This window comes from Clupea harengus, chromosome 6 (genome assembly GCF_900700415.2).
Source record: "Clupea harengus chromosome 6, Ch_v2.0.2, whole genome shotgun sequence".
Lineage (NCBI taxonomy): Eukaryota > Metazoa > Chordata > Actinopteri > Clupeiformes > Clupeidae > Clupea > Clupea harengus.
In genome coordinates this window covers 30,543,352-30,557,690 of record NC_045157.1, presented here as the reverse complement: position 1 = coordinate 30,557,690, position 14,339 = coordinate 30,543,352, and the positions used below count along the sequence as shown (strand labels likewise).

Genomic DNA, 14,339 nt, shown 5'->3' with positions numbered 1-14,339 from the left:
TTGTCTTCTTCCTGGTCTCCTACTTCAACACATTCAACGTTTTTGCATAGTTCAGAAAGGAATGTAACGAAATCCCTCTCTCTGTTGATTCTGGTTCTTGTGACATCTTAGTTCTGCTCGATCTCAGCGCATCATCTTATACAGTCGACCATATCATTCTTTTAAAAGACCTGGAGGCCAAAGTTGGTCTGCAGTGCCCAGTGTTGAAAAGGTTTACTTCCTGCCTTAGAGAGAGAACCTTTTCAGGCAGAATAGGAAGCTGCACTTCATCACTGCTCCCATTAAATGTGGCATCCCCCAAGGTTCAATGTTAGGGCCAATTTTATTCTCATTATACACACTTCCCTTTGGCTTTTTCTCACTTTGGACATTATTTGTCTCTTAGTAAAGATTTTATGTTGGTACACTTAATACTGTCAAGAGAACTTGAAATTACTTTCGAATTTCTCTGTTTCTTAGTTTCTAAATGTCATAAGAGAATGCATGTAATTAGCAGCCAAGTCATGCCAGCTCTCGTGCGTTCGCTAAAACTAGCATGCTCATGCATAGAAATGCATAGGACTAGCAATTATGCTAACTTTGTACCACATTATTTGATGTGAAATTCATGTATCTTTTTGTTTCTTAATTTCTGTCTGTTACAGTTTTACAAATCAAAAATGTCCTGTATGAGAGAATGCTTGTTGAAAGCTTCAGTAAACCCAAGAAAAGCACACCTTGTGGATTCATTTGAAATTCAGCAACTTTATTCTTCAAGAGAAGAGTTAGCTAGCTGTCTAGTCCTGCAAATAAGGAACACGGTAGGAGAACAACAGCATACTCACCTATTTTCTCTCTCTTTTAGGTTTTTGTCAAGTCCACTCTAAATGTATTATTAATGTTGTATTACTGCTTTTTAATCGTTGATTGTTTTCTCTTAAAGAGGACCAATTATGCTTTTCTGGTTTCCCCCGTTCCTTTAGTGTGTTATATAGCTTTTGTGTGTATGTAATTGGTCTGCAAAGTTACAAAGGCCAAATTACACGCCAGATGGATTAACTCCCTCCCACAGAAACCGCTTTTCACAGCTGCCTGAACACACCTTGTTGGAATATCAGCCATGTTCCTTCCTTGTAATAGGACCTGTTTGGTTCCGCTTGGGTTCTGGATGCATCAACTGGTTCCCAGAATAATTCTGAGTAAAAAAGCCAAATCAATTATCAAATATAAGAAATAATGTCTGTGACTGAAATGAAATGAAAGGGAACAAAACACTTAATTTTTCTACTGGCTCAAAATCACATAGGCTATCCTGATTAACAATATAACAGTCAATTCGAAGGGATGTGGTAGGGCATTTTCAAACAGTTTTGACGAGCTACACTTATATTTCAACAAATTAATTAGTTTGGAACAACACAAGAAACACTACAGTTTACTCCTTGTAAAACTGCCCAGAACCCACGGCGATATTGCCATCTTCTTATATCGTAATCTCGTCTGATGCATTCAGATTAAAGGGACTGGATATTCTTTTTATTCATGTGTTGTTAATCCATCTGCCTCGACTGGAAAACACTTTGGGTCAACTTCTGTTGTTTTTAAATGTGCTACATAAATAAAAGTGACTTGACATGACCCACTTAGTGAAAATGCATGTTATTAATTGCTTTTAAGACTGTGACTAATAATACAGTATGATCTCTTGAGATACTAAGAAATGAGTTGGCTAATAGTCAGTGTTTGCACACTATGCTGGAGTAATGTTCGCATTACGTTTTTAACCTATTGCTTATAATCCTTGCGTAAACCCAGGATAAGGAGAGATGATGATAGGCCAGAGTTCTCTTCACCCAGTTAGACGTCCTTCATGATTATGACTTTAAAACTACTATAAAAGTAGATTACGTTTTACGTTTTTTAACCTATTGATTATAATTCATTAAGTAAATCCAGGATAAGGAGAGAAGATGATAGGCAGTTCTCTTCACCCAGTTAGACGTCCTTTATGATTATGACTTTAAAACTACTATAAAAGTAGATTACGTTTTACGTTTTTTAACCTATTGATTATAATTCATTGAGTAAACCCAGGATAAGGAGAGAAGATGATAGGCAGTTCTCTTCACCCAGTTAGACGTCAATTATGATTATGACTTTAAAGCTACTATAAAATATTTGAATATTATTTGGTCAGGGAAGGTAACAACAACTTAGTTCAGTTCTATTGTATTCAGTTTTGTAGATTTTATGGAACATGGTTTAAAATGGAATCTGAAATCCCCCCCCCCCCCCCCCCCCCCCCCCCAAACAAGGGTGATCCCTGCGACCGGATCCCTGCCACCAGGTCGTGTACGACTGTGATCCGGGAGGGTCTAACAGCTTTCCTCTAATTGGATGCCAACCACAAGTCCCCACCTCCTAAGCAAATACAGACGTGGCTGTTAAATCAACACAACAGATCAAACATGACCGTATCAAGTGAGCCTGTGATGACTGCACTCACTCAAACCGGCCTTGCTCTCCGCTAGCATGCTTTTTCATGTGCCCTCCCATAGCTTCCTCTCTAAACGCAGAGCACTCCTGGTCATGTATCACACAAAAAAGAGATCTGCATTATCTGAAGCATGACACTGACACAGCCTGGTTTGCCTATCAGGTGTGCCATGCAAATAGGATACAGATGAGGTAAATCCCTGAGGCATTGGTTTTTTACCCCCAGCACAGGGTGCTTCAGGGCGGCCTCGTCACCCACTTGTGGTGAGTAACTAGGCTGGGTGTGACCCTAAAGAATTTCAAACAAAGAGTGTGCCTGTGTGGAGAGCCCTGCTATCAGGTTCGCCGCTTTCCCACCGTGAGCAGCCGTGCAGAGATACCTGGGGGACGGCCCTTCACCTGTGCTCCCTCTGCCCCTCCCTCTCTCCCTCCCTCTCTCCCTCGGTCTCTCTCCCTCTATCCTGACAACGTGCAGATAGAAAGGTACGTTGGTTGTCTCTCGTATTCTCTGACCTTGCGTGCCTTGCCTTTCAAATGTTTGTTGTGAGAACTTCATTTTTCAAGCGTATTTCACCTGCTGTGTGACCCAAGAGGAAACAAGGCCGTTGCTAGTGTGAGTTTGTTTGAAAGAAGCCAAGCACCTTAGGTACCTGGCTGAGGTGATCAGACATAGCTCCTAGACTTGAATGTCTTTCCGAGGAAAGACATTAGCTGTTATAGGGTTATTATTCATTTGGTGAGGTCTTGGTATTTAAGACAGGGGAAGTATTACAGGTGATGGACTACCTTGTGTCTGAAGATAACGCTTACCTTAAGGGTGCCTTTTGTACTGGCATTCACTCTCACTAGCTTCCTGAAAGAAGTCTGAGAATGTTTCAATGCTTGCTGGTTTGAACACAGTTCACTGACTGGCTGCAGTTTTTTCTCTATTGTCATGTCATTGTTCACCCTGCTAGCCTTAATCTCCAGTTTCTTTGCCAAGTACACATGGAAACAAATTCTGGGCAGAAACAACAGCGTGCCTTTGAATACCTAATAGCCCTGAATGCCCAACCTGATGTGGGGGAATGAATGTGTCACTTCAAAGCGCTCTTTCCCAGCATTTTGTCTGAAATGGTTTGTGGCACTCTTTGTCGAACTTCGTTCATGTTGAAATATATGTGGAGTTTCATGCTGAAGTTACGGTAAGAGGACATATCTGTCTAACGTTCAGACTGGGTGCATTTATTTTGTGGTCGCTATTTTGTATGTTTTGTGCTTTTTCATTTATTGTGACTTATCTTGTTTGAGTCATGACTGTTGAGTCTGTATTGGATAGGTCGGAGATAATCTTCACTCTACAATATTTTTCTGGAAGAGCCTTTTGTTTTATGTGGTTTTTTTTCCAACTACTTTTCATCCAAGCCAATTTCAACACACATTTAGTATTTTGACAGATCAGGTCCTAATGCTGTAATAGCTGGACTGGTATCTCTGTGTCTGGGTGTGAAGCTAGCCAGGAGGGAGAGTAGAATTCTAACTTGCTTTCTGCCTTTAATGACTTGATGGGAGCAGGTGTGTGTGGGCTTGTGTGTTTGTGCCACTGATCTAGCCTGAGGCCATTCGTGCCCCTATTTATTGCTGATGGTTTCAACAGTGGTGTTTTTCCGTACTCCCTCACAAAAAGAGAGACCTGCTCTACCTTATGTTGTCTGAGATTGCTGATCATGCACGGGTTACCATAATGGCAACCGGGTTGGGTTTTTTGTGTCTTCTTTTATTTCTTTGTGTACAGTACACACTATTTGTGAGGCAGCCATGGTGGGAATGGTTGCTAGGCTTCAGCATTGACTGCCTGGGCGTTTGCTCAGTGCGCATCATGAGAGCAGCTGTAGTGAAAGGGTTGAGGAGCACTTTGCAAATATTTACATCGGAAATAAGGACTGGAGATACACCTACTCTGGCATGGTCAACAGTCCCTGGCGGGCAACACTGGTTAGAATAAAGAGGTGTTCAAACAGCTGCTTCTCTCTCTTGCTAAAATGTCCCGCCCCAGGAGCCTGTGATATCTGTTCCCTTCGTCAATACTTTAGTGTGTTAAAAGGGCCTGAAGTTGAGCCTCCTTATTCTTTAGACTGTGATCAAAATCTCACACTGAGCTTGTCTTAGCACCTCAATGGGCACACTGTTTAGTGGCAACATGTCCATGCTGACAATTGTGTGTGTTTGTGTGCGTGTGTTTTCTTTTTGTGTGTGTTTGTGTGTGTGTGTTTTCTTTTTGTGTTTGTGTGTGTGTGTGTGTGTGTGTGTTTTCTTTTTGTGTGTGTTTGTGTGTGTGTTTTCTTTTTGTGTGTGTTTGTGTGCCTGTGTGTTTTCTTTTTGTGTTTGTGTGTGTGTGTGTTTTCTTTTTGTGTGTGTTTGTGTGTGTGTTTTCTTTTTGTGTGTGTTTGTGTGCCTGTGTGTTTTCTTTTTGTGTTTGTGTGTGTGTGTGTGTGTTTTCTTTCTGCAGCTTCGGGGGGATGATTGCGGCGATTAGTGAGTGGTTCTGGTGGGACCGCCTCTGGCTCCCATACAACCTCACATGGAGTGACCTGCAAGACAAAGAGGGGCGTGTCTATGCCAAAGTGTCACACCTTTACATCACGGTGCCTCTTGCTGTTGCCTTCCTGGTAGTCAGATACCTTTTTGAAAGGTAAGACAGAGGAATGTGAACAGAACAATGAGGGGGGGGAGGAGGTGCCGTGAACTAGTGGGGTGTTTTCCTCTTATTGTCTCCCTGACTGAGGAACCTGTGGGCTTAAAGGATCTGTGCCTCTGTACACTGTAATATCATCATGCTCACCACATACACAGACATACAATTACTACATACAGTGATAAAGATTCTTTACTGATACATGCCATGTATTCTAGTAGCTGTTGGGCAATATTAAAACGTTTCCGTGTGAAAATAACACGTAGTGTTGTCCTGTGTAGTACAGCGTGGTTCATATTTCCTGAATTCATATTGTGTATTACTGTGTAGAAAATGACATATGAAACGTTGAAAGGATTTCTGTTTCCCTGTCATTTTGACTCTCAGGTCAATTGCTACACCATGTGCAGCCTTACTGGGAGTGAAAGAGCCCATGAGACTACAAGCAGCGCACAACTCCGTGCTTGAACTCTATTTTATATCTCACGCCAGAAACCCTGGACAGGTACAGCTTGCTTTCCTTTAGTGTGTTTGGACTACATGTGAGTCTCTTAACTGTTTTCTCACGAGTGTAGATCTATAATTTGACCTCCTTAATTTGAATCTTGCACAGGCTGTGACGTTAGTTCACGTGTGTGTGTGTGTGTGTGTGTGTGTGTGTGTGTGTGTGTGTGTGTGTGTGTGTGTGTGTGTGAGTGTGTGTGAAGCAGGTCAGGATTCCCAAGGTTAAATGCACACGTAAAAGGAGACATGTTTTACCCCCCTGCTGCGGGGAATATGCGCACTGGCCATAGAATCCCTTTGATGGGATTACTGAGGCTTCTCGCCATGAGACAGCACAGTTAGCTCTCTCTTTACCCTAAACAAACTGAAGTGTCATGACGATTTCTATCAGGGCCTGCTGATGAGGGTGTGTGTTGTGTGAGAAGCTGTACGTGTTTGTTTGTGTGTGTGTGTGTTGTCATGTATAATACAAATTAGATTTGACTAGCATCATGTGGAAGTTGTGAAATGTGTGCATGAAAAAAAGAAATGGCAGGCGCCTGGGTTGTGCATATGAGAAGTGAAGACTTCACAGCTGACTTGACCTTTCTCTCTCAGGCAGATATTGACGGACTGTCCAAAAAATGCAGTTTGACAGCCCGACAGGTGGAGCGCTGGTTCAGGAGGAGACGCAACCGGGACAGACCCGGAGTTCTAAAGAAGTTCAGAGAGGCCAGGTGCTGAATGCAGACAGAAATTGCACTGGTTGATTTGGACTTCTTGCAACAGTTGTTATGTTTCAGATGATGTTTTGCCTTTTAGTGTAATGTGAAGCGTTTATATAATGGTATCATTGTTACAGTGATCCTGCCTCTTCCATGTTTTCCTGCCCGTTGTAGTTGGAGATTAGCCTTCTATTTGTGTGCATTCATCGGGGGACTAGTGGCCCTTCATGATGTGAGTATACCTCCAACTCTGTCATCAAGGCTGAGCTCCATAATGATGAAAGATTACTGTTACACAATGCCATTTTCAGCTGTGTGGGTTAAGTGGATTCCTAACGTACCGCATGGGCGGGGAGTGCCAGGTGGAACGCCTGACCCAGCGCTGTAGGCTTAAGGGGAAACCTTGTTTTTTCGCTGAGAATTTAGATGTGGACCTATGGAGCTACAGTTTGCTCCACGTAGCTGTGCTGTCCACCAGGCAGCATTCGCTATCACCTGAGTGTGCGGCCATTGTTGGCGTGGACAGGAGGGCCTGTGTTTGCTGCTGAGCAGTTTTGACTGGGCAGGATGAAACTGATCTCTGCTCCTCTGTGGAGCTGCCCCAGAGGGGATGGCATTTGAGTTGGGAACTGGGAGAAATGATCACGGTGGGAATACCCTTTACATCGACAAAATATGGACGGGCTCCACGAAGCCGCTCAGTCCAAATTTGGTTCAGTTTGTTCCGCCGTCCTTTCAAGTCATTTGCGGCTTAGAGAAATTCTGTGTTGAAAATGGGCGGAACCATCTGGGTGCGATACAGTTAAATTTGGGTGGTTCTGTCCTCTGTCCTGTCCAAACACAAATCCTTGCTTTACTCTCAACATGCCTTTGAACTGATTGTTGCACATACTGTGAGTTATTTTGACTCTTACTAAAACTAAAAATATTTTAGTATCTAACTGGTGTGTTCCTTCTGCAGAAAGAATGGTTTTATGACACTCGGCAAATGTGGATTGACTACCCAAAGCAGGTGGGTTTAAATTGTATTTATTGATGGAAGGTCAACATCTTGGGTCAGGCATTAACCAAAAGACCTGATGTATTCATCTAAAAATAAAGTCTAGCCTCATTTTTATAGTAACATGCACATAAGAATTTAATCATCTCTCCCTAAGGCTAGATACTTTCATGCAAGGTTCAAATTTACAACACCAGTAATACATAAAACTCAAGATAATTCCTTTGCAGGTCCAAATCAAACAGTGATGAATTCCATATTTAGAAGCAAGTCTTTTTCAAAATAATAAAGGAATGTATCTGGATATACTGAATGCCAGATTCAATCCAAAGTAAAAATACCAGTGATCGGTTTAAGAAACTGGCTCAATTTCATTTAAATGATCTACTGCATCTCTGTAACATGGCCGTGTGGCATTTTTCCTGGTCTGTGTATGCTTTATGATTTCACTTGAAAATTGTGCCATCTGGATATGTGTGTTTCTGCAGTCGATGCTTGACTCTCAGTATTGGTACTATGTCCTGGAAATGGGCTTCTACTGGTCTCTTCTGTTTAGCATCACGTTTGATGTCAAGAGAAAGGCAAGTATTGCACAGAGTAGTCTCGCATTTGCATTCACTCGCTTTCTTACATTTGATTACTGGCAAAGAGTGACAAAGTTATATAAATCTTATTTCCCTCGACATTTCACAGGACTTTAAGGAACAAATTATTCACCATTTGGCCACCTTAATCCTGCTGAGCTTCTCCTGGTGTGCAAACTACATCCGTGTAGGAACACTGGTCATGATCGTCCACCATGCCTCCGATGTTTTGCTTGAGGTGTGGTATGATTGGTACAGGTCAATCGAGTGATTTAAGTTATGTACTGCATATGCACAGCGATTGGCAGTCTTGGCATTGTTTCTTACATTTGTACACGTGCAACTCAAGACCAATTGGTGGAAGGTGAATGAATGATGTAATTTGCATGTGCTGTAAATTCTGAGACTTTTAATTTGTTTTTTCTTTCCTGTCCTGCTGCAGTCTGCCAAGCTGTTCAATTACGCCAAATGGGAGAAAACCTGCAATTCAATCTTTGTTGTGTTTGCCATTGTATTCTTGGTTACCAGGCTTATAATCTTCCCATTCTGGTAAGCTCACACTTATTTCTTGAAAACCAGCATGTGTTTATATATGTGTTCTTGAGATGGTTAAATCTGAATCCTTACACTGTGTAAATGTTTCATTGTCACAATGCTCTAGACTTTAACTGTAGAGCTTTAACATGAAAATGATGTCTGTTAATGTTAACATACACCCTTAGTTTTATTCAGTTCAATTCAATTCTATTTTAACCCCATACAAATAGTATCCACACCAAGAACATTTAAACAAACAATCCTAAATCACAGTAATCAAGGTATCAGACAGGAGACGTTTCCAATACACAACCCTATCAGCACAAACCTAAAGCTGGGTCTTATTAATATAAGGTCTTAATAGGTATTAAAGGTATTGATTTCAGTGAGCTGCACTGGTTAAAGCTGAAACATGGCTAAAGCCAGATGAATATTTAGCCTTGAATGAGTCTACACCTCCAAGTCATTGCTAATTGCCGTATGCCCTGCAGGTGGAGTAGCAACAATTAACCTTGCCAACCCAAGAATCCCCAATACCTCAATTTAAATCGAAATCATTTGAAGGGGAGAGAAGGGTTGAGGATGGGAGATCCCCCCAGGTTTATGAACATGCATTAGGATGAGGGATTCAATTGGGATATGAACCCTGGTCATTTTAGACACCCAAAGAGAATGACAAGTAATATGGCCACTTCATCAGTATCAATAACAATATGATATATAGAGAGAAGAAGATGTACAAGGAGAGGTTGTCCGGCATGGCAACTATATTTTGACGGGTGCTGGATCTTGATGCATTATTCTTAACTAGAGGATGCGCTAAAGAGGAATGTTTTTAGTGTAGACTTACAGATGGAAAGGGTGTCCGCTTATCATATGGAGATAGGAAGATTATTCCACAGGAGGGGGGCTCGATAGCCTAAGGCTCTGCCTCCTATTGTGCTTTTTGATACCTGCACCCTGCAATTCATTTCTTGTGGCCACTAGAGCTTTGAATGCTAGAAGGAGTACTTTGAAATCAATTCTACTTTAGACAGGGAGCCAGTGTAGAGAGGCAAGTACAGGTGAGATATGTTCTAGTTCTAGTAGTAGTAGTAGTAGTAGTAGTAGTCCTTTATTGTTACAGCACAAGTACACAAGTACACAAGTACCAGCAACATAGCCTGTCGCATAGTAAACTAGCTAAAATGGCAATCCACCCGTCCATACATATACACATACATCTGACAAGGGGGTAGACAGGACGGGAAGACAAGGTTGAGGGAAGAATTGCAGCATAACATGAGGAAAGGGAGGAGAGAAAAAAAGGCGACCCCCAGGCTATGCTCCTAAAGGAGTACACTGTGGGAGCAGGAAAAAAACACCTCAGCACATAAGCACATACATTTTACAACATGACAGAACTCAAGACGTGTGGCTAGTGTGGCGAACAGCAGTGTTCTGTATTAGTTGGAGGCTCTTTAATGAGTTGTTGTTACATCTGGAAAGTAGACCATTGCAGTAAACTAGTTTCAAAGTAATAAATGTGTGGATTAGTTTTTCTGCATCTTGAAGGGATAGAACCTTGGCAGTATTGTCTAGATGAAAAAAGTATGACTTTGAGATCTGTTTTATGTGTAAAGTCTTGGTCAGTTGTTACACCAGATCATTATGGCTTTGACTTTCCAATACATGTTAGTGGTTCAGTCTTATCCATGGGGACATGTCCTGTATATACAAAGACTGAAAAGGTCCATACAAGAATAGTTATTCAGTAACTACGATCCAGACAACTTGTTTGAACTACTCTGGAAAATACATCAGATTTCGTGCTTTGGTTTTTGGACATGCCCCCAACCAAATACCATACTTGCAGCAAGCAAAACTACTTTTGGCTCAGCTGACCCCTCAATCTAAATCTCAGTTCTAGGTCAGATGATGGCATGTCTGATTAGACTAAGGGAACCTGTGGCCTGTGCTGTGCCAGACTGCTGTATAGGCACAGTAAGAGGAGTCTTCAATGTGGAACATTTCCAGGCTGATTCATCAATCAGTCAGGGCTATGGATTGAATGCTTTGCACTTTGTAATCCTCTGTTATCTCTCAACCTTGAGCAGATCTTTTTGTAATGCACCTATTATGAACATTTCCGTTCATAATCATTAATACGGCATTGTGCAACGGGATACGTCTTTCTTATAGTTATTAGGCATTTATTTCTTTATATTTACATTTAGTCATTTAGCAGACGCTTTTATCTAGAGCGACTTACAAGGATGTATACACATTTTACACTGATGGCACACTGCACATCAGGAGCAATTAGGGGTTCAGTGTCTTGCTCAAGGACGCTTCGACAGGGAATCGAACTAGCAACCTTCTGATTACTAAACTACTTCTCTACCTCCTGTACCACTGTCGCCCCCACTATCTTTGTGATGCTTGATCTCATATGTTGCCTAAATGACAAAAAGTCTGTCTACTTGACGTTGAGTGTTGTAGCAGATGGATCTGTTCTCCTGTTTGTTTTATGATTAACCCCCACACTTTCTGAATGTGTCTCAGGGTCATCCACTGCACATGGGTCTACCCCCTGGACTACTACCCTCCCTTCTTCGGGTATTACTTCTTCAACGTCATGCTTGTGGTCCTGCTGCTCCTCCACATCTTCTGGGCCTACCTCATTCTGCGCATGGTGAAGAAGTTTCTCTTTGGCAGCGTAAGTTGAACTGCAGTCACTGCAACAGTACATTCAAAGAAGAACCTTTTTCAGACGCTTCTTGGTGCATAAATGATAGTGCCTTCCGCTTCCGATTAGGGCCTTTGCCCTCACTTGATTCATGTTGGACTGTTGGGGAAAAGTATTGGATCTCGATAGGGAGTCTCGGCGAATGAATCTAAGGACCTCGAATGCATCTTGTGATCTTTGCTGTTTGGATAAACTACTTTCATTACTTCAGTAGAACAGCTTTGGATCTTTACTCTGCACTCCAGATCTTAACTGGGCTGTAATCTAATCTTGTGTTTCAGACAGATAGTGTTTTGCTTGCAGTTGTACTTTGAGTGAAGGCATTAGCTGGAGGTCAAGGAGTTTACTCATCGTTCTATTTAGAGCAGATGTGATGGAGGACGCAAGTATCGGCTTGTAAAGCATTTTAAAAAGCAACTTGCAAACCTGTAGACTAACTTTGTGTGGTCTAATGACAGGAAATGAATGGCTAAGAAATATTTGAAGACGTTACTAAAAGCATGAGGTAACAGGATCTAATTCTTTGCAAGTGGGGACCCAGTGAGCCTTTGGCTCAACTAGATGCCATGTCAACAGTAGAGGGATTGCTAACAAGCATATGCAGTCTTTTAGTGGGTGGTAATCTTTTAGTTTGTGATATCTGTGACAGCTGTAGCTAACAAGTTAAAAACCATTATTTGTGAATTTATGAGCGACCACCCAGCTGATAGGCCTTAATGTTGGAGGTTAAGGTTGTCATCCACCTCTAAGATAAAGGGTCTAGTTACAGACATGTAATGACCAGTTTTGATAACTTTGAGATGAAACCTTGCCGAGAGCATGACCTTTCACCTTTTCAGCACCCAGCCTTTTCTTCCAGCATGGATGAATACACATTCTGTTTCCATCTGATAGAGGGGGTGTTTCCTTGGATGAGTAAAGCTCTACCTGTTGGCCTGCCATTGTAGAAACTATTAGCCCCAAACTTCTTTTGCATGTTTTAACAGTGTCAGGATCTGGCATCGGCTGCTCTTGTATTTCCACTGAAGCGGAAAAGCTTCTATTTGTTTAAACAGTGGCAACCTATTCCTGAGATTTAAGTTTTCAAACTTTGTGGAGACAAGATCCATCTCTGCAATGAACTTTTGCTTGTTTTAAACGACAAGAGTAAATCGAGGTACAGTACATCTGAGAGAACTGCTGTCTAAAATCGGTTGGTTAATAAATGACTGTTTTTATTATTGAACCTAACAACATTATCTGTCAAGTTGTACTGTGTGTTCTTCTGGTGATAATGAGTTGTCTAAAGTGGTCTCAGATAGCTGCTATATTTAGAGGCTTTTTCAACACTTGGTGATTCGTTGTTTGTTGTGTGCATTTCTTTATTTAATCCCACAAATATCTTAGTGTGGCATTTAAAGAGTTCTATATGTATTACATTTGAAATGAAGGGACAGGGTATTCAGTGTAAAACACTGGTTTTTGGACCCAGGCAGATTGTGCTTGACTTCTCAGGATAGATAGCTGTGAGGGGCTTTTGGCAGAAGACTCAAGAAAACTCTGGCCCTGCTGTTGAACTCACGTGGTTTTCAGGGGTCAATAGATCCTGCTAATTGCCTCCAGTCTAGATGTCGTGCACGTGCTGCCTGCTGTCTTTTTCAGTGTGACTGATGTGAAGAGACCAAGCATAATGATGTAATTATGGAGGAACTATGAAAAGTTGCTGTCTTGTCTGAAAGAAAGCTAATTGTCTGCTGTCAGTGCATCTTCAGTCTTTGTACATGGATCTGTTTGCATTGTTTACGGCCAGAGAAATGTAAACAAGGCCTGCAGGAGACCAACAACATGCATGCATGCAATGCATAGCAACATTCTGCAGCACCATTGTTTATCATGCCTTCAGAATGACATCATTGTTACAGCCATCTAAGACAAGAACATCATATGTCACCTTTCTAAATATCAGAACATATGAGACTGACGATGTTAACTGCTTCACCTACAAGGTTATGAACATGTGGATTGTTTCATGTTTCCATTTTACCTGCAGGTTTGCTCTCAAAGTGTGCCGGTTACAAAGAGAGGACAGTGTTAGAAAACAGACTAGAGGCATAGCACAAAACTGTTGTGTACAGAAACAAAGATTTCCTTAGTTTTGGTTCATTTGTATCATTGCATCTTACTTTAGTCTGTGGCAGACCGTGGGCTATCTTGTCCAGGTTATTTATTGTCCGTGTGCAAGCTCAGATCTTGGCTCTGATGTCTGTAAACATCGTCTATGTATTTTGTTGCTCCTTTGTTTTCAGTTTAGTTTGGTCCAATGTTCTGAGCATAATGTAACTGTAATGGGATTGGCAAGGTACTTGATCCCTGACAAATATAATGAGAAAGTTGCCAGTTGCAATTATCACACCTCATATGTGCAATACCAATCTGTTTCTCTAAACGGCCTAAACGGTGGTGATTTAATATAACACATACCTTTCAGAATGTGATTACTTGTAGGGAAATGGACTAAAGCCATCTGCTAAACGAATCGCCTCACTCATTAGGTCAAATCTGCAAAGCATCTTCACTTCATGGGTGGTCTTGAGCACTTGTGAACAAGTCAGCAATGAATACCAAGTAGTGTGCTGTTGTCAAAGTGAAATAAAGCTGTGAGTGTGAGAAGTGAGGAGTGTTACTATTAGAGACGTTACATAGAGAAGATAAAAGACTAATTATCCACTGTACCTTCCTCTGCTGACCAGTAACCAATTCATAATTAACCTTAATTTCACCCCCTCACAACATGCAATGCTACTCTTCAGCTGTTGTTTTTTGTTGATGTAATTGTCATGACTCCTCCTTGTTCTTGCTGTGCTGACAGTTGACGAAAGATGAGAGAAGTGACAACGAGGAGGACGAGGAGGACGAGGGGGACGAGGGGGACGAGGAGGACGAGGAGGACGAGGGGGACGAGGAGGACGAGGGGGAGAGCAGCATGGCGGAGGACGGGGACGGACACCCGAAGGCCACCAATGGTTCCAGTTGCTCAGCAAACCATCACTGACGGGCTGGGACCGTCTCACTCTCGTGCCAGCTTGGGACTGTGCTGCTTGGTGCCAAGTTTGTACAGGGACTGTGGAGCCCCAGCGTCTTATGATGAAGGAGA

The 14,339-nt window shown here is 42.0% G+C and overlaps 1 protein-coding gene across 2 annotated transcripts in view; it reads left to right on the top strand.

Annotated features, from left to right (window-relative positions):
* The first annotated feature begins 2,547 nt into the window (after window positions 1-2,547).
* The window catches only part of cers3a (ceramide synthase 3a), a 12,684-nt gene continuing 892 nt past the window's right edge, over window positions 2,548-14,339 (top strand). Inside the window, exons 1-11 of one of the 2 annotated variants that reach the window (XM_031569729.2) lie at window positions 2,548-2,958; window positions 4,964-5,146; window positions 5,537-5,654; window positions 6,251-6,369; window positions 6,532-6,589; window positions 7,319-7,369; window positions 7,846-7,938; window positions 8,051-8,179; window positions 8,384-8,490; window positions 11,023-11,176; window positions 14,055-14,339. The exon at window positions 14,055-14,339 is cut by the window's right edge and continues 892 nt beyond it. In XM_031569729.2, the coding sequence (XP_031425589.1) occupies window positions 4,974-5,146; window positions 5,537-5,654; window positions 6,251-6,369; window positions 6,532-6,589; window positions 7,319-7,369; window positions 7,846-7,938; window positions 8,051-8,179; window positions 8,384-8,490; window positions 11,023-11,176; window positions 14,055-14,237 (1,185 nt within the window). In that variant the 5' untranslated portion in view covers window positions 2,548-2,958; window positions 4,964-4,973 and the 3' untranslated portion in view covers window positions 14,238-14,339. The other variant, XM_031569728.1, reaches the window with a different exon arrangement.